This window comes from Thunnus thynnus, chromosome 1 (assembly GCF_963924715.1).
Source record: "Thunnus thynnus chromosome 1, fThuThy2.1, whole genome shotgun sequence".
NCBI classification, from domain to species: Eukaryota; Metazoa; Chordata; class Actinopteri; order Scombriformes; family Scombridae; genus Thunnus; species Thunnus thynnus.
The window spans coordinates 41578510-41603571 of NC_089517.1; the positions used below are offsets into that span (position 1 = coordinate 41578510).

General features: G+C 43.5%; 1 protein-coding gene across 15 annotated transcripts in view; it reads left to right on the forward strand.

Annotated features, from left to right (window-relative positions):
- The window catches only part of celf1 (cugbp, Elav-like family member 1), a 204420-nt gene that overhangs the window by 61208 nt on the left and 118150 nt on the right, over nt 1-25062 (forward strand). Inside the window, exons 2-4 of one of the 15 annotated variants that reach the window (XM_067598286.1) lie at nt 6191-6284; nt 7389-7927; nt 11381-11506. The exons of 1 other annotated variant lie outside the window; for it this stretch is intronic. In XM_067598286.1, the coding sequence (XP_067454387.1) occupies nt 11403-11506 (104 nt within the window). In that variant the 5' untranslated portion in view covers nt 6191-6284; nt 7389-7927; nt 11381-11402. Of the gene's footprint in view, nt 1-6190; nt 6285-6430; nt 7928-11380; nt 11507-25062 lie in introns of those variants that run through there. 13 more of the 15 variants (XM_067598302.1, XM_067598277.1, XM_067598293.1 and 10 more) reach the window with 13 other exon arrangements.

The following is a 25062-nucleotide window of genomic DNA, read 5'->3' on the forward strand; positions in this document are numbered from 1 at the left end:
GGAAAGAAATATGATATAAAAGAATTCATTAACTGTCTCTCTACACTTTATATATATATATATATATATATATATATATATATATATATACCGTGGGCTATATATATATATATGTATGTATTTAGTCTTTCTATTATTTATTGAAAACAAGTAGACAGACATCATAGACTTCATCTTTTTGTTGTGACAACATCGAGCTGGACTTTTCAGTCTGTCCAGCCCAGCACTTGCTGTGTCATAACTATTGTGTGTGTTTATGTAAATGAGTAGTGCAGCATAGCCAATCGATTGCATGTTTCTATTTTTAAGATTATTTTTGGCATTTTCATCTTTATTGGACAGTCAATAGTGAAGAAGCAGACAGGAAAAAAGAGAGAGATAGAGACGGCGATAGGGGCATGACCATAGACTGTATATAAATATGGATGACGCGTCTCCACTTCCTACGGTTATGCAAAAGGGAAGCCAAAATATCTCCTTTTCAAGGGCTGCCATCTTGCTTGTGTGACGGCATTTGGAACCAGAGTCTCTGCAGCAGAGTGGGCGGCAGGATGACAGCCTGTGGAACATGCCCCCTCAGCTGTCCTGCTTCCTGATGGAAGTTTGAGAGTGGCTGTCACAGCTGTCAATCATGACGTCAGACCCCCTTTTTATAAAAACTTTTCTGAAAAATGAGCACATGAACATACATCAGTGTGATAAGAACTATCTAAAATGACAGAAACCGTCTTTGGGAAAAATTTATTTGACTGGTACTTTGATTTTTTAGTTTGGCTCATGTCCCATCCGCTAACATGGAGGGGGCAGGATTTATGACCTATACTTCAGCCAGCCACCAGTGGGCGATCAAGACATTTTTGCTTCACTTTTGGGGAGCCGTCATGACGTCCATATTTATATACAGTCTATGGGCATGACATGAAACAGCTGGAATCGAATCAGCAGCATCGCAGCTCCGAAGGTGCTCCCAATCGCATGTTTTTGACACCGTAACTGATGTGTTTTGATTTCAGACAGTAGACTGTAATGTATTAAGGGATGAAAAACAGGATGTTCAAAAAAGGAAGTCCAGCACTGGGCCTTTTACAAGAATGATTATTCATGTTCTATCAACTGTAACTGTTATGCTTACATAATAATGTATCTTCTGATCCTTCTGGTAATTTGTAAAAGTTTTTAACTGTGTTTCTGCTGCTGTTATTACAAACATGTCTGAACTAACCCCAAGCCTCAACTCGCCCATAGCTTTGGTACATCTGTGGAGCTGTGATGTTTTACCTGTGATGGTCTAGGGCTTATGGCAAACACTGTTTGTAATAGGCTATGAAAAAACAAAAATATTGAAAAATCAATGATATTGCATTGTTTTTTTGAAAATTTGCTGTACTTGTTACGACATATGGATAACTATGTTGTTGCCCCTTACTGGCCTGGAGTGCAAATGCCGACATAGCTTCACCCAAATAAAAACACCATTATTGGCTCCAACAGGGATTTGGAATGAGGTTTTCTCGCTTTTGGATCAGAACTGGGTTTCAATTCTGCTCTCTATCACTGTGATATCTTCGGATATCAAAACACATGCCAAGACTTCATCTTCAGTTGAACTTGCTTTATTACTGACAACAATTGGTAGCCTTTGACTAGAGAAAACTGTGAGAAAGGCTGTAGATTCCACTATCGCTCTGAGGGGGAAAATTTTAAACAACCGTAATGCACTGCATGCAAGGCTACTCATGGTGTCTTTATGGAAGACAGGTGGCAAAGGCACTTTCCAGTAGGGTGGCTGGTTAACAGAGACAAAGTTAGCATCAATCAGCATTAATCAGTGTTATATATCTTTACAAAGACTTATTTTCACCTACAAAATGTTTTTCCTCATCAAGTCTGATTATTTTGTAGGTAGTTAGTGAGAGTTAGTAATGTGGATCATTGCAAACTTACAGAGAGCTGAAGAAAAGTCAGAATGCTGCCAGGGCACATCGGTGGACAATCAAAAAACCTCAGTCTGCCATCTCCATCCCAGCTTAGTTTGGGAAAAAATGGTGCACAAAGGGGTGAAAGACAACAACCAATCACTGTTTCTTTTAATGCTATGGACAGCGAGGAACTGGGACCTAACTGTGCTAAAGCTGAATGCAGCCATGTAACAGTGCGTTCACACATATGGATGCAAGGTAGTAGGCAGTCTCTGTTGTGAAAATACTGCACTCTAAAGATGGCAGCTAACGCCTCTTGTTGGGAATAGTTATTTTCTGCAGCTAAAAATGTGCGAGATGCAAATCCTGTAGGTTTCTCATTTCTGCCCGGCATGCAGTCAGCAAGTACTGCTCCAACTTGATATGGCAAAGAAACGCAGGAAAGTATCAGTTCTGATCATAGTGCACTAACACACTGCTGGATTGTAAAAGTTCTTTAGACTACTTGATGGTCCTTTCCTGCTCAGGCCCCCAAGCCCACGATACATCCTTCCAAAGCCATTTATGCAGAGGTACCAGCAATGTAGACACGTTTTGCAGGAACTTCTTTGTCACTTCTGTTACTGATGTCCGAGCTCCCTGCACACCTTTCACCACTGCCGGAAGAGGGTGCAGGCCCTGTCTTGTCCGTTCAGTTTCCTAAGTCTCACTTCCTTCTCCATTAACTGGCACTTGCTCCTCTTCAAGTGCACTCCTGCATTTTCTAGTCACCGGAGCAGTGTCTGAATGCAATTTTTGTCATCTTCTCCGGCAGAGCTGGGCACTATACCTTATTTCAGTGTGTCCCCTATAATTGTACAGGCATGGTGGGCTTCCAGGCCAACAAGAACCCCTGCCAGGCCAAAAAAATATTCAAAATAAAATATTTTTTGGTGGCAACAACAACGTCAAATATCCATTCATTTGGAAATCAGTAGCATTTGGGAGCCTCTGTGCAGCGTTGTTCCGAAACATGAGTTAACCTCTGTGGCATTGCCCAGGAAACTCTTGGTAGTATTGCTCCTTTTAAGGAATAGGGCAGTGTTTATTTTGTGCGCGTAGAATGAGGGGTTATGTGAGAGAGCCAGCAGCAGGAAGGTGACGGTGAATGCAGGTGAGGAAACAGTTAACAGTAAGTTGTCAATCTGGCAGTAAATGCACAGTAGGGGAGAACGGGGTAAATAGAGCCAGTGGGTAAAATGAGCTACCCCCTTCTAGGTAACCATAAGCAAAAGTAATAATATGACCACAAATTAAGAAAGAATGGTTCACATTACTCAATCCATCTTGGACTCAAGCACATGGAGAGTGGTCAGCAAAATAGAGCAAAAAAAAAGATTTTTGTCATGCCAAGTGAATTCATCATGTTACTAAATTTATCAGGCTTGTATCTTAATTAAAGAAAATAAGTTTTGGACATTACTACATGTTAATTTAAGTCAGTGTAAGCTACAAAACAAGGTCATAAACTTAGCATAATTGTGGATCTGAGCCACTGTGTGAAACAGTTTTGTCAAAATGGAGGTTGTGGGGTAAAACGTGCCAGTGATGTTCGGGCAAGTTGAATCAATGGCTCAATTTACCCCCAAAATTATTTTCTGATATTCTAGAGAACAGAGACACTGTTCATGTTTGATCCCTACAATGTTGATGAATAAATACCTAATTGTTGACTAATGTTAAATTTAAGCCACAAACAAACATGCTGTACATACAGACAAATTAAAGGAAAAGCCGACATAAAGTGTAAAGGTGTTGGGCCACCATATGCTGCCCGAACAGCTTCAATACACTTTGGCATTGATTCTAAAAGTCTCTGAACTCTTCGGGAGGGATGAACACTATTCTTCAAAAAGATATTTCCTCATTTGGTGTTTTGATGATGGTGTTGGAGAACACTGTCTAACACCTCAGTCCAAAATCTCCCATAGGTGTTCAACTGGGATGAGATCTGGTGACTGTGAAGGCCATAGCATATGATTCACATCATTTTCATACTCATCAAACCATTCCATGACCTCTCATGCCCTATGGATCTGGGCATTGTCATCCTGGAAGAGACCACTCCCATCAGGATAGAAATGTTTCATCATAGGATAAAGGTGATCACTCAGAACAACTTTGTATTGATTAGCAGTGACCCAGCCCTCTAAGGGGACAAGTGGACCCAAACCATGCCAGCAAAATGCCCCCCACAGCATAACAGAGCCCCTAGACACCCACACTGTAGGGGTCAAGCATTCAGACCTGGACCAGTTTTTCCTTTAATTTGTCACCTGTCTGTATACACAAAAGCACATTTACACACATTCTTTCTGTACCTAACACACAAAGATCACAGTTTAATCTTTACTGAAAGTGTTTCCGTAACATATTGAACAACAAGACACAAACATATGATTTTACTTAAAAGTACAAGTTTTTGCCTCTGTTAAATTGATGGCATTAATAAAGTTCAAAATTATTTTTAATTTTATAATTAATTTGTTTGATTTTGTGTAATTTTTCCATCAGTATATAATGGTAGCACTATTTACCCCATCCCCATGCTCATTTTACCCCTACTTTGGGGTAAGTTGTGCCATTGGACTAACTTTTTTTGATGGCTCATTGTTCTTAAACCATAATAATTAGATAACTTGTTTTAATTTCCATGGGTACACAACAACCTGAGGTATATATAGTAACTATTATTTGAAACAAATACACTTTCATTTTGCAGTAAAATTATCATATGTAAAAAGTGGCTCATGTTACCCCGTTCTCCCCTACAGTATACAGTGTGCCAGTTAAATGCTGCAGCTCATCAAGACCAAGAAAGGTCACGTCTGTTGTTCCCCCAACTGCTGGAAAATGAAGGGGGTTAGCTCCAAAGTTAGCAACAATGGGCCAGCGTAACCTGCAGATGCTAAACAGAGAAATAGAGAATGAAGAAACATGTGGCTGCTGAGCCGACTGAGTTTTATTCTGCACGCATTCTGCGACCTTCATCAGGTTATTTTTGAAAATGATGAAGGTCTGTGTACCGAAACTTTATTCCAAATAAATCTTCTCTGGTTGCAAGTGAAATCTACACACTGCATCTTTAAGCACAATGTTAATCAGTCACATGTCATATTTTCCTGTCAGGCTCTTGGAAGTAGAACTGCAATGATGGATTGATTAATAATTTAGTTGATCAACAGAAAATTAATCTGGCACTATTTTGCAAACTAATTAAATAGTTTGTTATTTTTAAGCAAATGTCAAAAATTGTCTGGTTTCAGCTCCTCAAAAGCTAAGATTCAAAGGGAAACTTTGCTGATTTTTGACCAGCATTGTATCTGTGCAATGTGGGTAGGATATGCAAATGAAAAGTTTTTAACTTCCCTCTGTGTTGCCTGCACCCAGAGCTCCCTGCTCATTTGCCAGTAAATGTCCACCAGGTGGCGCAAAACGTGTCCACCGGCGGACAATAGAGATCTGCATCAGACAACAAACTACATTTCCTCTTTTCCTGTACTGGTGCCTTCAAGGACAGTAAAATGTGGGTCTCCCAAAACACTCCTGTCCCATTCTATGCTAGCAATAGGGAAAAGCAAACAGAAAATATCATACTGCTGAATATTTTAAAATATCAGTATATTTGGAAGAAAACTAGTTTCATGATACAAGGCTGAATATCGCACTGTGGAATCAGACTCTACAGAGTGTGGACTGTGGAGGAGGACCGGAGTGACAGCCGCAGTTAAGCTAATCTAAGCAAAACTACTAAGGTTCTCTGTGATTCATCCAGAAGAGCTGAATCCAACACAAAAAACTAGCTTTACAATATCAGAGCAGAGATGTGGCGCCATAATTACAATTTATGAGGCCATATTAATGCTGTGTTATCACATAAAACAGAGTGTGGACTGGAGGAGAAAGCGACCACCACAGCTACACTACAGCGCAGCCCAACACACAAACTTCAGTTGCCAAGTTTCTCCGTGATAACACAAACTACTGGCTTTCCAATACAGTGTTGGAGCAGAGATGTGGTGCCACTATTACAACTTATGAGGCCAAATATAGTGCTGTGGTATCAGACAAAACAGTGTGGAAGAGAGGGAGCTGTAACAGCATCAGCCGACTGCTGATAGAGATGCGCCTGCAGCCTGGGTGCCTGGTGATCGTCAGGGAGACTGACAGAAAAATCTGTGCTGCAAAAAACTTTGCGGTGCTTTGGTGAATCTGACTTTGTTTTCTGACAGATTATTATATCGGACTTTGGCAACTCTGAATACAGAACAGTGGACGTGTTACCTGTACTTGCAGCTACATCCAGCGGCACCCATGCAGCACTTGGTAAGTTGATCCATATAATGTAACTGACTCCAGTGCACTGGTTTGTTATGACCCCTTGAAAATGGGTGTGATTCAGCAAGACACAATGAGGAAAATGTTTTGTAAATGAAAATAAACCTCAGTAAAGAGATATAATGCTGCTGCTCACTAACTTTCACTTGGTGTTCTGCTGGATGTGAACACACTGTTAGAGTGAGTCAGTCTCATTGGATGGGACACGAACAATGCATTTCGGTTTTAGAAGGATTCCCCATTAAGAGTAGTGTGGGAAATCTACAAACTTATTCTTAGTTTTCTATTGTCAAGGGGCACAAAATTAAAATATAATTGCACATTACTACACAAGTGACCTACTTGTTACGGGCTAGAACAGAGAACCCCAGGGTGCATAACACAGAGACAGAGGTGAGGAACTGGAATCAGATTGGTTTTATTACAACTTGATGTTGAGGTAAAAAAGGAGCAGCAGAGTCTTAGTGGCCAGGGGAAGGCAGAGGCTGGCAGCTGAATCTGAGGCTAAGGCAGGTGCAGGGGGCTGAGCAGGGGAATTGGCAGAGTGAAGCAGGGCAGGAAGAGTCCGCAAGGCTTGGGGGAACGGAGGCGATCCTGAGCAGGTTCCAAGTAGATCAGATGGGAGTCAGAATCAGGCCAAGATTGCTGCAGGCAGAGGGAACATACCCAAGGAGGCGTTGGTAAGGTGTTGCAAGTGTACTCCACTGTGGGTGTATTAGCAGAGGTAATGCAGCGGAGTGCAGCCTCCATTTCCTGATTGGCCCCCTCGGTTTGGACTGGGGGTGATACCCAGAAGAGAGACTGACTGTGGCTCCCAGGGCTGAACAAAATGCCTTCCAAACCTGTGAGGTGAACTGCGGGCCTCGGTCAGACACAATTTCAGATGGGATTCCATGCAGGTGGAAGACATGGTCCACCAACAGGTCCGCAGTCTCCCTAGCAGAGGGAAGTTTGGATAGGGCAAGAAAAGTGCAGCTTTGGAAAAGTGATCTGTTATGGTGAGAATGTTTACCGTTTGATGGTGGGAGGCCAGTAACAAAATCCAAAGCGAAGCAAGAAGTTCCCAGTTACCGATATTGTAATTTCTTTCAGCAGGTGACAGCTTGCAGGAGAAAAAGGCACAAGGATGAAGTTTGTCATTTGATGATCGCTGGGATAGTACTGCACCTACCCCGCTGTCTGAAGCATCCAGCTCCACGACAAACTGGCAAGCAGGATCTGGTTGGATGAGGATGGGTGCTGAGGCGAAGCAGTTCTTAAGGTCTTTAAAGGCCACTTCAGCCTCAGGAGACCATAGGAAAGGAGTGTAAGTGGAGGTGAGAGCAGTGAGTGGAGCAGCTATGTGATTAATTTTTAATGAACCTCCTGTAAAAGTTTGCAAAGCCCAGAAAGCTTAGCAACTGTTTCAGGTTAGTGGGTTTTGGCCATTCTGTAACAGCTGTCACCTTAGCTGGATCCATCTGCACCTGCCCCTGTGCAATGATATAACCAAGAAACGACACAGAAGGTACATGGAAGTCACACTTTTCTGCTTTCACATACAGCTCGTTCTCCAGGAGGCGCTGTAAGACCTGGTGCACATGCTGCTCGTGTTCTGACTGGGTCTGGGAAAAGATCACAATATCATCAAGGTATACAATGACAAACAATTGATCATTTCAGGGGCATTAGTCAGACCAAATGGCATAACCAGATATTTAAAATGGCCCGTGGGTCTGTTAAATGCAGTTTTCCACGTGTCTCCTTCTCGGATACGGACAAGATTGCGCAGGTCCAGTTTGGAAAAGCTGGTGGCTCCATTGAGGTGAATAAAAGCAGAACTTATGATAGGCAAAGGGTATTTATTTTTTGACAGTGATGTTATTTAAGCCCCTAAAATCAATACAAGATCTTAAAGTTCCATCCTTCTTGTCCACAACCCCCCCCCCCCCAAAAAAAAAAAAAAAAAAAAAAACCTAGCACCCACCAGAGACCAGTGTACTGGGCAAGAAGAGAGATAATGACCAGGTCGACCACAATACATGCAGGAATTGGAGTTTACTCTGGGGGCCCTCTCCTCAGCAGTCAAACTGGCTCGACCTAATTGCATGGGCTCAGGCTCTGGGCTGCTGGAGGGGACTTGGGAGGGCTCAGGAGAACTGGGGAGTGGTCGCTGAGAAGTGGTTGATGGCACTGGGAAAGACTGCAGTCTTGACTTTCTCTACGGCGCTCATGGAGCTGATTGTCTATCTGGATTGCCAGAGAGATTAGTTTGTAAAGGTTGTCAAGTTCATCACAGGAGGCCAGTTCATCCTTAATGGAGTCATTTAAAGATTTCTGGAAGGCACCCTGGAGAGCCTTGTCATTCTAGCCACTCTTAGCAGCCAGAGTCCAGAACTCAATAGCCAACTCAGCAACACTGTGGGAACCCTGGTGGAGAGAGAAGAGTTGTCTGGCTGTGTCTCTTCCGCAGACAGGGTGGTCAGACACCTTCCGTATTTCTTTGGTGAACTCATGATAGGAGAGACCGATCTCACCTTGCCTCTCCCACACAGCTGAGGCCCACTCAAGGATGTCTCCAGCCATAAACCCGATCAGGTAAAAGGCTGCTGTTCAAAGACTAGGGAGCACTGGGTCAAAAAGGCTCAGCAGGAACCAAGGTCTCCATTGTAGGGTTGCAGGGCTGCGACAAAGGGCTCACGATAAGGAGGGAGAGACCTAGGGACCTGAGCTAGAAGGAGGAGGATCTGGATGAGCAGGGTGGGCAGGCACTGACTGTGAAGTTAAAGCTGTCACTTGATTAGTGAGAGGAGCAATTTGGTTGACCATGGCCTGATTACTTTTTGTGAGAGAATGAAGAATTTGGTCATGCTGCCCTAGGAGTATGCCTTGACTAGTGATAGCTTTTTGCACTGAGCCAGAGGCTGTCTCAGTGTCTAAGTCTGTGTCTGCAGGTTTCATCTTGTGGCCAGATTGTACTGTTATGGGCTAGTACAGAGAACCCCAGGGTGCAGAACACAGAGACAGAGCCGAGGAATTGGAATCAGATTGGTTTTGTTACAACCTGATGTTGAGGTAAAAAAGGAGCAGCTGAGTCTTAGTGGCCAGGGGGAGGCTGAGGCTGGCAGCTGAATCTGAGGCTAAGGCAGGTGCAGGGGGCTGAGCAGGGCAGAGCAGAGGAATTGGCAGAGTGAAGCAGGGCAGGAAGAGTCCGCAGGGCATGGGGGAATAGAGGTGATCCTAAGCAGGTTCCAGGAAGTCAAGAGGCAATCAGAGGCAGGAGTCAGGCCAGGAATGCTGCAGGTAGATGGAAACAATAATTAACAAAAAGCTTCAACAGGTAAAGATATTCAAGGACGTCACTGACAGTGTAACTGAGTCTACAATCTGGCAGAGTGTGGAGTTTGGGACCAGGTACTTGAAGCAGAGCAGGATGATGATGATGATGGCTGGCAGCTGGTTCCCTGACTCCACACACCTGACTCCACTCCTGCAATCAAACACATAGAGAGAGAGAGAGAGAGAGAGAGAGAGAGAGGAAAGGGAGAGGGAGAGAGGCTGCCAGCTAGGCAGAAGTAGAGGGCCTGACACTAGTTTAAAGAAATCATCATATTCACAGTGGTAAATTTTTCCTTTAATGCTTGTCTTTGTCATATAATATAGTAAACTGAATATCTTTGGGTTTGGGACTGTTGGTTAATTCTTGGCTGCATGACAAATGATTCAGTTCACAGTCAATTTCTGCTGTAGAGATGTTGGGAGAAGCCCGATTTTAATTTAAACAGGTGTCTTTAGCAACCCAACTTTTTGGTCTTGTCTTGAAATTTTAGATCAGAATTGAGCTTATTGACTTTGAGCAACTTATAATAAAGTTTTTTCAATGTAATATTAAAATGAAAAGACCACATCATATGGTTTCCATGTAAAATATTTCAGTACTATAAGTTCAGTGGTATTTTAATTGCGACATCTATGGAATTAAATTTGTATTGCTATAAATGAACAAAATCTCCCAAGATTTAAAAAAAAAAAAAAGCGGAAGTGAAAAAATTGCATTTGTTTTGGCCTTCCCTGGCTGAAAGCTAAAGCTAATGTGCTATTTAGCCAGCATTCCTGAAGGACATTGGACATTCCTTAGATGTAGTTAACGTTAATGTTAATTAAATCTGGGGGGGCTTTGAATCCTATAGGCATCAGCCCTGTGTGAAAAAAAGCAGCCCTCTCTTTATTTGAAAGGGGGCAGTGCTTTGATGTAGTGGGGGTGCCAACAGAGAGGGCTCTAGCAAAACAATGAAAGGTTGAACCTGGTTCAGCTTTTGATGTAATTCAATGTGAAGTCATCTGGCAAGGTGCTATGTCAACCAATCACAGACATGCAAGCACACAATTCTGGTGGATTACTTTGTAATGTGAATACTGTATTTGTTTTTACCTTGCTATTGTTGCAAGTTCAAAAGACAAAACAGCTGCCGCCGTAATAACTTTCTTGGGTTGTAAAATCCTGTCTGTGCATATTACAAACTGTGTGTTTTTTGGTGTGTGTTAAGCCTTTACACACATTAACCTGTTACTCCAACTGGACTTCCGGGTCGTATGTCATTGTCTTACGGGTACTTAACAACATATCCGCACCAACGCAGCCCCCTGCTCTGTTTTAACGCATGGCTCATTACTGTCTGAATCCCTGCTAAGCGCCTGTGGTATGCTGGTCTTTATCTCACAGCTCACCATGTCTGTTTCTTTATGTAATTCCTCCTTGCAATATTTAAAAATAATCAACTGACCAAATAGTACAGAATATGTCCATCTGTTGTTGTGTATTGAACGGCTCCACTAACTCATGATTGACACATTGCATTTCATATAATGAAAGTATGAAAAAGTGGTGACTTTTGACCAAGTAGTAGTAGTTTTTCTTTATCAGTCTTGTATGTCACTGCATGTTGCTGTTTTTGACAGACAAAGTCCCGCCTGTGCTCCACTTTAGCTTGGCTTACTGATTCATGTGTTGAGTGTCTTTGTTAAATGTGTAAATATTTGTTGTGTATTTATAATTGTTTCTTTGTGTGTCTGGTCCTCTGTGTTATGGATCCTGTGTGTCATAGCAGTAGTAGTGCAAGGCCCTGGATGGATAGCTTGGACCCTGAAACGCTGTATGTGTCTCCAGAGCAGGCTGGACAGCCCACATTTCCCATCCCTACCTCGGAAGTTTCCAACTTGGCACTAGGGGGGTAAGGAGTGTTGAGCCAAAGCTACTGTTCTCTCTATCTCTATCTGTTGTTAGCATGATCCATAAACAGGCTCCATGTTTTGGTTTTTATGTTTAGACACATTACATACAACTCATTCATAATTTGCAGATATTAGATGTAGGGATTGCTTAAATAAACAAAAAATACAATAATTGTACATCCTGTAAGTCTGATCAAGCAGTACCATAGTTTGTTACATTGGAGCATTTGTAAATTAAAGCTGCAAGCAGCGTTGAACGGGCCTTCGCGCCCTTGCACACGTCGGGCCATGGCGCAGTCGAAGGGCTTCTGTCACGGGCATGACATGTCTTCAGACCCAGGCTGTTTTCAGACAGTGCAAGAAGGAGAAAAACATCACTTCCTTTGTCCACTATTCTGTCTGCTGCTGGGGCTCCTTTGCTGCAATTTCGTAAGGGGCGCAATTCAGCCAGTTTGCATCACTGACTGAATATTGTCATGAGGACGTGTTCAGGCTTTGACTCTTATCAAACATGCAAAGTTTGGGGCAGACTGGAGCATTTGCACTAAAGTTGTAGCAATTTCCTCTGTCATGGCGAAACATCAAAACTCAACACCACCCCACAGCCACACGCTTCAACGCTAACTAAATTATAGCATATTAGGCACATTACTGCCACCCTCCGCTTCGGACTGTAGACCAAATATTAAATCCTACACATCAATCCTGTCTGTCTAATTAAAGCTGCAAACAGCATTGAACGGGCCCTCGCACCTCTGCGCACGTCAGGCTGCGCCGCAATCGAAGGGTTTCTGTGACGGGCATGTAGATGTCTTTAGACCCGGGCTGTTTTCAGACAGTGCAAGAAGAAGATAAACATCACTTCCTTTGTCCACTATTTTGCCCGCTGCTGGGACTTCTTTACTGAAATTTCGCAGGGGGCGCTATGGAGCTAGTTTGCATCACTGATGAAATATTGTTATGTACACGTGTTCAGGCCGGGAGTCTTATCAAACATGTTAAGTTTGGTGCAGACTGGAGCATTTACAATAAAGTTATAGCAACTTCCTCTGTCATGGCGAAACATCAAATCTCAACAGTGTGAGGATGAGAATTTTCTGCAGGGTGAGACATGGCTGCCTTGCTCACACCTGTGGCATCAAAATCATGCAAGTTTTACACCTATTCATTTGAATTTCAATTAGTAAATTGAAAACCCTTGATGAGTTTGTGTGTAAAAAAATTAATTTCCTAATTTTCATCAAGTCTATTTTTAGGAAAGTAAAGACTTTTAACTAGGGATGCACGACATTGGATTTTTGCCGATATCCGATATGCTGATATTTCCAACTCATTGTGGCCGATTGCCGATGCCGATATATGCACATATTTTTACCAGCTGGCTGAGGAGGCTATTATGCATGCAAGCATAGATTATACTATGATCAAGAAAGACAATATATGTAGGAAGAACTTAGGAAGACTGGAGTTCAGTAGCTCAGCATTAAAAGTTTAATGAACCTGCCAAGTGAGTGGAGCAGTAGAGTTTTCTTTGAGTTTATGAGACAGACAGGATAAATGTGTAGGATTTAATCTCTGGTCCACACTCCTGAGCAGAAGGTGGCGGTACTGCACCTAATATGCTGGTTGCCAGCTTCCTTCATATATTGTCTTTCTTGATCATGGTATAATCTATGTTTGCATGCATAATAGCCTCCTCAGCCAGCTGGTAAAAATATGTGCATATATCGGTATCGGCAATTGGCCACAATGAGTTGGAAGGTCAATATACATACAGTACATTATATACAAACTTTGTATGAAGTTTGGTGTTATTATCATTTATTTTACAATAATTATGAGTCTTATATGTATAATTCAGTAGTGGGGATGACCTATGAGGGGAAGGGAAAAAATGGAGTGAGGGTGACAGTTTAGTGATAAAGTGCTGCAGAAAACTAAAATTAAAACTAAAATTTGTAGCTCTGTACTGCAGTTTTTCCTTTATTAGGGCCCAAGCACCAAGCGGTTCGCTCACACTCTCCATTCAAATATATGAGTATTTTTCTGTGTCCAGCTGCAGTTACTTATTGTCTCTACACATCTGACAGCAGTGTTCAATGCTTACTTTTTTGTCGAGGAGTACATGTGTTCCTAAATGAAAAAAATTAGGAGCACACAGAAATTTAGGAGCACACTGTGTTGGGCCTCAAACCATGAGGTCACACAGAGAGGGCCTACATGTAACCTGTGAGGCCTGACCACGAGGTTCTTGTTCTTTTGTTTCCCCCGAGACAAAGGAATAGCGCCAAAATGCTGCTTACAGACAATGGGAGTCCATTGCAAACTCCATTTCCAAGGATACTTTGTGATTTCCACACTTCAGCAGGGAACAGTCAACATACAGTCTCATTGGCGGAGACTGATGACGCAGCCATGACATCACCACCCCTTTAAAAACTGAACGTGCCCTGAAGCACACGCCTTTCCCATGTCACTGAGCTAGGGGTAACTTCTGTTCCTCTGTGAGTCAGCTGACTAAAGGGGGTACCCCATGCACGTGTTTTCCCCTCATCGAAGACTTTCCTCGCCGGACGAGACGAGACTTCGACCGCATTCACCCGAACACATTCCCGGATCCGAGAGTGACCGCTGCTGCAACCAGCGTCTTCAAATTCCCTCGAGAAGGAAGAAAAACTTCTTCACCAAGTCGACTCTGCTGTTCTCTCCGCCACGCCGCTGAGAGCCAGCTGCCGTGCTTTTTGCCGGCCGTGCGAGAACGGCCACCGTCTGCATCCGAGCCCAGGACAAAGCCGGACACAAAGACGGACTACACACACACCCTGCTTGCTTTCTGAAGCGACCAAGTAAGAGGCATAAGTCTGGGCAGAGGCAGTGTTAATTGTGTGTTCTTATCAGCATCAGTTGCTGTTGCTTAGCATTTAGCTCTCAGCTTTTGCTATTGTTTGTTGTGCTGTTGACAGACCGCGGAGTCCATTTTTCCTGCTTTACTCTTAGGAGTATTTTAAGTTTGCTGCCTGTTTAGTTGTGTTCACCACGCTAGACTGTTTTGTGTTTGTCCCACTCGGGACTACTGCTGAGTTTGTGCCATCGTGAGTGAGAAAGTAAGTTGCTTTGTCGGTCAGAAACCAGACAACGTGCGTTACAGACTGCCATCCGTAGGCGCACGATCGCTTTCTCTCCTTCTTCCCTCTCTCTTCTGACTAACACATACACACGCGCGCACACACATACACGCACCAACATTTTTTTGCGCATCTGATGGTCAGATAACGTCGGACAAAGCTTTGCTTTGTCTTTCCTTATCCGCCATCAGACACTTGTGTTTTTCACAGAAGTGGGTGAGTGCAAGACGCCGACCACCAGACGGCGCCGTCTTGCTTCTGTCTAACCAAGACACCGCCATACTACCGCCATACTTCCGCCATCCGGCTCTCGCGCGACGTAACTTCCTCCCATAGTCACGTCCGTGTCGCAGACCGACGACGTCATCACGTCAGGCCCCATCGCCATCTTGTCGCACACACATACACGCGCGCGCGCGCACACACACACACACACACACACACACACACACACACACACCATGCATTCCCCTGCATGTGTCCAGCCCTGTACATAGCTGTTTGTGTTTTGTTTGGTAGGATTAGATTTTAGAATAGCTGTCTATTGAATGAGGCATTTGTTAACTTTGTTAATTTTGCTAAGTTTAATAAACAAATTTTATAGGTCTCGAACATGGGTGTGGCAAAATGGCTCAATAGCACCACCTAGAAAATTAAGAAAATTGAGCCCCTTGATATGGATTGTCATAGAAGAACAAAATTTAGTATGCATATGTATCATGACCAGATGCACCAAAAAGTCTCTTGGAGGGACACCCTAAATCCAACAGGAAGTCAGCCATTTTGGATAAAAGTTGCGATTTGGATGCCGATTTTGCCATTTCCAGCCCACATACTTTAAGAAACTCCTCCTAGAGATTTGACCTCAGCAACTTCAAATTCAGTCAGTATCATCTACAGGCCTTGGAGTTGAAAAGTTATCAAAATGAGTGAGTTTTCGACATTGCCAAGGGGGCGTGGTCGGGCGGTGAATTTTGATCCTTCGCCATGAAAATTCAAATGGGCATGATTTCGGCATGCATGATCCTAAGAGACTCAAACCTTTTGTGCTTGAAAAGAGTCCTGCCCTGAACACATCCATGTGTCAATACTGGATCTGGGTCATAGCGCCACCTACTGGCAACAGGAAGTTACATGTTTTACACTTTGACGCTCTGTGGGTCGCACGGTGATGGGATCCACCTCAAATTTACTCAGAATAGCCTAAAGACCTTGGAGATGGTATATTATGAAGTTGGTGACTTTCCGTCGAAAGGTGTTGCCATGACGACGCGGCGAATTTCGATGTCCCGGTCTGAACACATGTTCAGGCCCATATTTAGTGAGAGTCATAGCGCCACCTACTGGCAACAGGAAGTATCATGCGTCGTTCTTTGTTGTATTACTCCTAGGAAATTTGGCCGATGCATCTGAAATTGACTCAGCTAAGATGTAAGACCTTGGTGATGCTACATTGGGCAGCTCATGACCCATGACCAAACGCCGTTGCCATGGCGACACATCCTTCGCCATGAAATACGATGCTGTATTTTAGGGACAAGGGATGGGTCTACAGTCACGAAACTTGGCACACATGTCTGGAGCGAAACCAGCTAAAATCCTGGATAGGTCATTTGCATAGACGTGACAATATGGCTCAACAGCGCCCCCTTGACAATTTCAAAATTGTAGCCCCGCCTTCCAGATTAACCTAGGAAAATGAAATTCAGGAGGCTTATTTATCATGTCAAGATGCACAAAAAAGCCTCTTGGAGCCGTATTGTAAGTCCTACAGGAAGTCGGCCATCTTGATAAAAGTGGTCATTTTTCGCGTTTTTTTGACCATTTGGCATACCTTGTATTTTAACGAACTCCTCCTACAGAATTCATCGTAATGACTTCAAAATCAGTGTGTGTCATCTACAGTAGTGTGTGATCAAAAGTTATCAAAAATTTAGTTATCATTGAAGCGTGTGGCCGTGGCGTGGCGTTGAGTTTTGATGTTTCGCCATGACAGGCGAAATTGTTATAACTTTAGTGTAAATGCTCGAGTCTACACCAAACTTTACATGTTTGATAAGACTCCCAGCCTGAACACGTCTAAATACCAATATTCAGTCAGTGATGAAAACTGGCTCCACAGCGCCCCCTACGACATTTCAATGCAGCAGCCCCTGCAGCAGGCAGAGTAGGTGATTGAGGATATGACGTTAATCTCCCCTTGCACTGTCTGAAAACAGCCCAGGGGTCCGTTTCACAAAGCAGGTTCAACAAACTCTGAGTCTAATCCTGAACTCTGAGTTGATCTACTCTGAGATAGAAAACTCTGAGTTTCCGGTTCCAGAACAGCTGATTTGAGTCAGTTTAATCAACTCGGAGTAGTTTCACCTGGAGTTAAGTGCGTCTACCACAACTATAAAAAGCCAGCATCAATGGAGCCCCGATTCAACGAGTCACCATGGCAACGGGGAAGAGGATGGCTGTGTTTTTCGCCCCACTAGAACTAGACATCTTAATTCGCTCATACGATGAGTTTGAGCATGTTTTCAGAAAGAAGTGCAACACCGCTGCAGCTGCAAAAGAGAGGGAGACGGCTGCTGCTCGGTCAATGCGTAAGTTTAAATGTAGTCCTTTGTAATCACAATAATATCACAGAGGAAAACTGCTTGAATGGTCGCCTATTAATTTATTTCATTTAGGTCCAAGCGCACTTGGCAGCAGTTTAGGATGAAATTTAAAAACATTGTTCAAACAGGTGAGACCTCGGCATAATCTCATGGGGGTACCTCATTTTGATCATGTTTTACATTGTAAAGTAAATATTAAGTGACTGTTTGACTGTGCAGTTGTTTTATCCCCAACATAATGCTGGTTTCACACACATAAATGTCTTCTCATCTACATCATGTTCTGTTAAATAATTAATCCTATTTAAACTAACACAGACTTCTACTCAGCCAACAGAAAGAAGGCAGATGCCCGTAAAACGGGTGGTGGTCCAGCACCGCCACCTCTAACGGAGGCAGAGGAGCTGGCCCTAAGCCAGAACATAGGAAGGCCAGTGGCTGGCTCCGACATTGTACAAAAAACTTCCGTTTGCAAGGAAACGCAGCGCAACACACAATATCTGCTGGGATGTGAGAGCATGACTATGATTGGTAATGTTGCAAATGTAAAGACGGCTTAGGTTGTGTATGTAGATGATGGACTGTGACGTGAAATGGTACCGCTCAAAAAGATAATGGCTGGAAATGCTAGAACATCTATGCGCGGTCTGATAACCATCTCTCGACGAATATTTAATTCTCTGCGCAGTAATGCTGCACCTTCATCCACGGGATCGTTATCAAAAGGACATGCCATGTTAGTGAAAAAAAGTTGCCACTTACTGTGCCTAATGGACTTCTAATATACTGACTCTGATTTTTTTTATTTATTTTTTTATTTTTTTTAATGATTTTTTTAAATGACAGACGGCAGAACTAGGCTACGCCAAAACTCGCCTGCTGCCTGAATGAATGAGGAAATCAAATGGAGTGTGTGGCTCTGAAAGAGGGCGGAGACTGAGAGAAACTCGAGGTTCATTGAGAAAAACCTGGTCCCGACTAGGTTAGATTCATAAAGTCTGTTGCTACGGTAACTGACCGAGAGCTTAAGTTACCCCTCTCTCTGAAACAAGCTAGAGTTATCCCTCTTTCTCTGGTTTGAGTTACCTCCCTTTTTGAAACGGAAAACTCAGAGTTTCCCTCATTTCAGGGTTAACAGACTCTGAGTTTTCACTAAACCTGCTTTGTGAAACGGACCCCAGGTCTGGGGACATCTATATGCCCGTGACAGAAGCCCTTCACCAGCGCCGAGCCCTGACATACGCAAGGACACGAGGGCCCGATCATCGCTGCTTGCAGCTTTAATTAGGGCCCGAGCACCGACCGGTGCGAAGCCCTATTGAAACTGAAGGAATTATTAGGGCCCGAGCACCTACCGGTGCGAAGCCCTATTGAAATTGAAGGAATTATTATTATTATTATTATTATTCCTCCGAAACAAACGCATTTTTGAGGGCCTAAACATGCACGAAAACTCATGAAAATTTGCACAGATGTCAGGACTGGCGAAAATTTCGATATTTTATGGGTCTCGAAATAAAGCGGGACAAAATGGCTCGACAGCGCCACCTAGAAAGTCAAGAAAATTGAGCCCCTCGATACAGATTGTCGTAGGAGAACGAAATTCGGTATGCATATGTATCATGACCAGACGCACCAAAAAGTCTCAAGGACACATAGCCTAACTCCAACAGGAAGTCGGCCATTTTGTATCAAAGTTGAAATTTTGCACCGATTTTGTCATTTCCAGCCCGCATACTTTAACGAACTCCTCCTAGAGATTTGACCCCAGGACTTTCAAATTCAGTCCGTATCATCTACAGGCATAGGAGATTAAAAGTTGCTAAAACAATTCTCATTAGTCTTTCCTAGGGGGCGTGGCTGGGCGGCGAATTTCGATCCTTCGCCATGAAAAATGAAACGGCTATAACTCCGGCATACATGATCCTAAGAGAGCCAAACCTTTTGTGCTTCATAAGAGTCCCGCCCTGAACGGGTCCATGTGACAATACAGGATATGAGTCATAGCGCCACCTCCTGGCAACAGGAAGTTACATGTTTTACGCTCTGACGCCCTGTGGGCAGCACGGTGATGGAATCCAGCTGAAATTTACTGAGAATAGCCTCAAGACCTTGGAGATCTTATATTATGAAGTTGGTGACCCTTCGTTGAAAGGTGTTGCCATGGCGACGCGGCGAATTTCGATGTGACGCCATGAAATTTCAATGCCTTATAACTTGACTCCACGTGGTCTGATCTTTTCCAAATTTCATATGCTTGTTAAGAGTCCCAATCTGAACACATGTTCAGTCTCATATTTAGCGAAAGTCATAGCGCCACCTACTGGCAACAGGAAGTATCATGCGTCGTACTTTGTCTAATTACTCCTAGGAAATTTGGCTGATGCACCTGAAATTAAGTCAGCTAATAAACAAGACCTTGGTGATGCTACATTTGGCAGCTCATGACCCAAAACTGAATGCTGTTACCATGGCGACACATCCTTCGCCATGAAATATCATACTGTTTTTCAGGGAGAAGGGATTGCTCTACAGTCATGAAACTTGACACACATGTCTAGAGTGATGTCAGCTAAAATCCTATGTGGTCGCTTTGAATGGGCGTGGCAAAATGGCTCAACAGCGCCCCCTTTAAAATTTCAAAATTGCAGCCCCGCCTTCCAGATTAACGTAGAAAGATGAAATTCACAGGGCACATGTATAATGTCAACACGCACAAAAAAGCCTCTTGAAGCCTTATTGTAAGTCGAACAGGAAATCGGCCATCTTGAAAAACTGGTCAATTTTCGCCTTTTTTTGGCCATTTCGCATACCTTGTATTTTAACGCACTCCTCCTACAGATTTCATCGTAAGGACTTCAAAATCAGTGTGTGTCATCTAGAGTAGTGTATGATCATGATGGTTTGGCCGTGGCGTGGCGTTGAGTTTTGATGTTTCGCCATGACAGAGGAAATTGATATAACTTGAGTGTACATGGTTGGATCTGCCTCAAACTTTACACAACAAGTCACTGACAAAAGCCCTTCGACTGAGCGTCACTTCGACATGCGCTGGGGTGCGAGGGCCCGATCATCGCTGCTTGCAGCTTTAATTATTATTATTATTATTATTCCTCCGAAACAAACGCATTTTTGAGGGCCTAAACATGCACGAAAACTCATGAAAATTTGCACAGATGTCAGGACTGGCGAAAATTTCGATATTTTATGGGTCTCGAAATAAAGCGGGACAAAATGGCTCGACAGCGCCACCTAGAAAGTCAAGAAAATTGAGCCCCTCGATACAGATTGTCGTAGGAGAACGAAATTCGGTATGCATATGTATCATGACCAGACGCACCAAAAAGTCTCAAGGACACATAGCCTAACTCCAACAGGAAGTCGGCCATTTTGTATCAAAGTTGAAATTTTGCACCGATTTTGTCATTTCCAGCCCGCATACTTTAACGAACTCCTCCTAGAGATTTGACCCCAGGACTTTCAAATTCGGTCCGTATCATCTACAGGCATAGGAGATTAAAAGTTGCTAAAACAATTCTCATTAGTCTTTCCTAGGGGGCGTGGCTGGGCGGCGAATTTCGATCCTTCACCATGAAAAATGAAACGGCTATAACTCTGGCATACATGATCCTAAGAGAGCCAAACCTTTTGTGCTTCATAAGAGTCCCGCCCTGAACGGGTCCATGTGACAATACAGGATATGAGTCATAGCGCCACCTCCTGGCAACAGGAAGTTACATGTTTTACGCTCTGACGCCCTGTGGGCAGCACGGTGATGGAATCCAGCTGAAATTTACTGAGAATAGCCTCAAGACCTTGGAGATCTTATATTATGAAGTTGGTGACCCTTCGTTGAAAGGTGTTGCCATGGCGACGCGGCGAATTTCGATGTGACGCCATGAAATTTCAATGCCTTATAACTTGACTCCACGTGGTCTGATCTTTTCCAAATTTCATATGCTTGTTAAGAGTCCCAATCTGAACACATGTTCAGTCTCATATTTAGCGAAAGTCATAGCGCCACCTACTGGCAACAGGAAGTATCATGCGTCGTACTTTGTCTAATTACTCCTAGGAAATTTGGCTGATGCACCTGAAATTAAGTCAGCTAATAAACAAGACCTTGGTGATGCTACATTTGGCAGCTCATGACCCAAAACTGAATGCTGTTACCATGGCGACACATCCTTCGCCATGAAATATGATACTGTTTTTCAGGGAGAAGGGATTGCTCTACAGTCATGAAACTTGACACACATGTCTAGAGTGAGGTCAGCTAAAATCCTATGTGGTCGCTTTGAATGGGCGTGGCAAAATGGCTCAACAGCGCCCCCTTTAAAATTTCAAAATTGCAGCCCCGCCTTCCAGATTAACGTAGAAAGATGAAATTCACAGGGCACATGTATAATGTCAACACGCACAAAAAAGCCTCTTGAAGCCTTATTGTAAGTCGAACAGGAAGTCGGCCATCTTGAAAAAAATGGTACATTTTCGCCTTTTCTTGGCCATTTCGCATACCTTGTATTTTAAAGAACTCCTCCTACAGAATCCATCGTAAGGACTTAAAAATCAGTGTGTGTCATCTAGACTAGTGTATGATCATGATGGTTTGGCCGTGGCGTGGCGTTGAGTTTTGATGTTTCGCCATGACAGAGGAAATTGATATAACTTGAGTGTACACGGTTGGATCTGCCTCAAACTTTACACAACAAGTCACTGACAAAAGCCCTTCGACTGAGCGTCACTTCGACATGCGCTGGGGTGCGAGGGCCCGATCATCGCTGCTTGCAGCTTTAATTATTATTAGGGCCCGAGCACCGACCGGTGCGAAGCCCTATTGAAACTGAAGGAGTTGTTATTATTATTCCTCCGAAACAAACGCATTTTTGAGGGCCTAAACATGCACGAAAACTCATGAAAATTTGCACAGATGTCAGGACTGGCGAAAATTTCGATATTTTATAAAGCGGGACAAAATGGCTCGACAGCGCCACCTAGAAAGTCAAGAAAATTGAGCCCCTCGATACAGATTGTCGTAGGAGAACGAAATTCGGTATGCATATGTATCATGACCAGACGCACCAAAAAGTCTCAAGGACACATAGCCTAACTCCAACAGGAAGTCGGCCATTTTGTATCAAAGTTGAAATTTTGCACCGATTTTGTCATTTCCAGCCCGCATACTTTAACGAACTCCTCCTAGAGATTTGACCCCAGGACTTTCAAATTCGGTCCGTATCATCTACAGGCATAGGAGATTAAAAGTTGCTAAAACAATTCTCATTAGTCTTTCCTAGGGGGCGTGGCTGGGCGGCGAATTTCGATCCTTCGCCATGAAAAATGAAACGGCTATAACTCCGGCATACATGATCCTAAGAGACCCAAACCTTTTGTGCTTCATAAGAGTCCCGCCCTGAACGGGTCCATGTGACAATACAGGATATGAGTCATAGCGCCACCTCCTGGCAACAGGAAGTTACATGTTTTACGCTCTGACGCCCTGTGGGCAGCACGGTGATGGAATCCAGCTGAAATTTACTGAGAATAGCCTCAAGACCTTGGAGATCTTATATTATGAAGTTGGTGACCCTTCGTCGAAAGGTGTTGCCATGGCGACGCGGCGAATTTCGATGTGACGCCATGAAATTTCAATGCCTTATAACTTGACTCCACGTGGTCTGATCTTTTCCAAATTTCATATGCTTGTTAAGAGTCCCAATCTGAACACATGTTCAGTCTCATATTTAGCGCAAGTCATAGCGCCACCTACTGGCAACAGGAAGTATCATGCGTCGTACTTTGTCTAATTACTCCTAGGAAATTTGGCTGATGCACCTGAAATTAAGTCAGCTAATAAACAAGACCTTGGTGATGCTACATTTGGCAGCTCATGACCCAAAACTGAATGCTGTTACCATGGCGACACATCCTTCGCCATGAAATATGATACTGTTTTTCAGGGAGAAGGGATTGCTCTACAGTCATGAAACTTGACACACATGTCTAGAGTGATGTCAGCTAAAATCCTATGTGGTCGCTTTGAATGGGCGTGGCAAAATGGCTCAACAGCGCCCCCTTTAAAATTTCAAAATTGCAGCCCCGCCTTCCAGATTAACGTAGAAAGATGAAATTCACAGGGCACATGTATAATGTCAAGACGCACAAAAAAGTCTGTTGACGCCTTATTGTAAGTTGAACAGGAAGTCGGCCATCTTGAAAAACTGGTCAATTTTCGCCTTTTTTTGGCCATTTCGCATACCTTGTATTTTAACGCACTCCTCCTACAGATTTCATCGTAAGGACTTCAAAATCAGTGTGTGTCATCTAGAGTAGTGTATGATCATGATGGTTTGGCCGTGGCGTGGCGTTGAGTTTTGATGTTTCGCCATGACAGAGGAAATTGATATAACTTGAGTGTACATGGTTGGATCTGCCTCAAACTTTACACAACAAGTCACTGACAAAAGCCCTTCGACTGAGCGTCACTTCGACATGCGCTGGGGTGCGAGGGCCCGATCATCGCTGCTTGCAGCTTTAATTATTATTATTATTATTATTATTATTAGGGCCCGAACACTGACCAGCGCGAAGCCCTCTTGTTTCCAAAGGAATTATTATTATTATTATTATTATTATTATTATTATTAGGGCCCGAGTGCTGACCAGCGCGAAGCCCTCTTGTTTCCAAAGGAATTATTATTATTATTATTATTAGGGCCCGAGCGCTGACCAGCGCGAAGCCCTCTTGTTTCCAAAGGAATTATTATTATTATTATTAGGGCCCGAGCGCTGACCAGCGCGAAGCCCTCTTGTTTCCAAAGGAATTATTATTATTAGGGCCCGAGCGCTGACCAGCGCGAAGCCCTCTTGTTTCCAAAGGAATTATTATTATTATTAGGGCCCGAGCGCTGACCAGCGCGAAGCCCTCTTGTTTCCAAAGGAATTATTATTATTATTATTATTATTATTATTATTTTTTATTATTATTATTATTATTATTATTACAACTCTTTGACCTCAAATAACTTCTACAAACGTGTACCAAAACTCACCAAAATTGGCGTGCGCGTCAGTTCTGGTGAAAATCGCAGATTTTATGAGTCTCGCAAAAAATGCGGGGAAAAATGGCTCGACAGCGCCACCTTGAAAATTAAGAAAAGCGAGCCCCACGATACAGATCATCGTAGAACAATGAAATTTGGTGTGCTTATATATCATGACCAGACGCACCAAAAACTCTCTTGGAGCCATACCCTAAATCCAACAGGAAGTCGGCCATTTTGGTTCAAAGTTGCCATTTTCAGGCCAATTTTGCCGTTTTTAGCCCGCGTACTTTAACGAACTCCTCCTAGGGATTTGACCCCAGCAACTTGAAATTCGGTCAGTATCATCTACAGACCTGGGAGATGAAAAGTTATCAAAACGGTGAGTTTTCGACATTGCCGAGGGGGTGTGGTCGGGCGGCGAATTTCGATCCTTCGCCGTGAAAATTCAAACGGCCATAACTCCGGCATGCACGATCCTAAGAGACCCAAACCTTTTGTGCTTGGACAGAGTCCCGTCCTGAACACATCCATGTGTCAATATTGGATCTAAGTCATAGCGCCACCTGCTGGCAACAGGAAGTTACATGTTTTACACTTTGACGCTCTGTGGGTGGCACGGTGATGGGATCCACCTCAAATTTACTCAGAATAGCCTCAAGACCTTGGATATGGTATATTATGAAGTTGGTGACTTTTCGTCGAAAGGTGTTGCCATGACGACGCGGCGAATTTCGATGTCTCGCCATGAAATTTCAAAGCCTTATAACTTGACTCCACA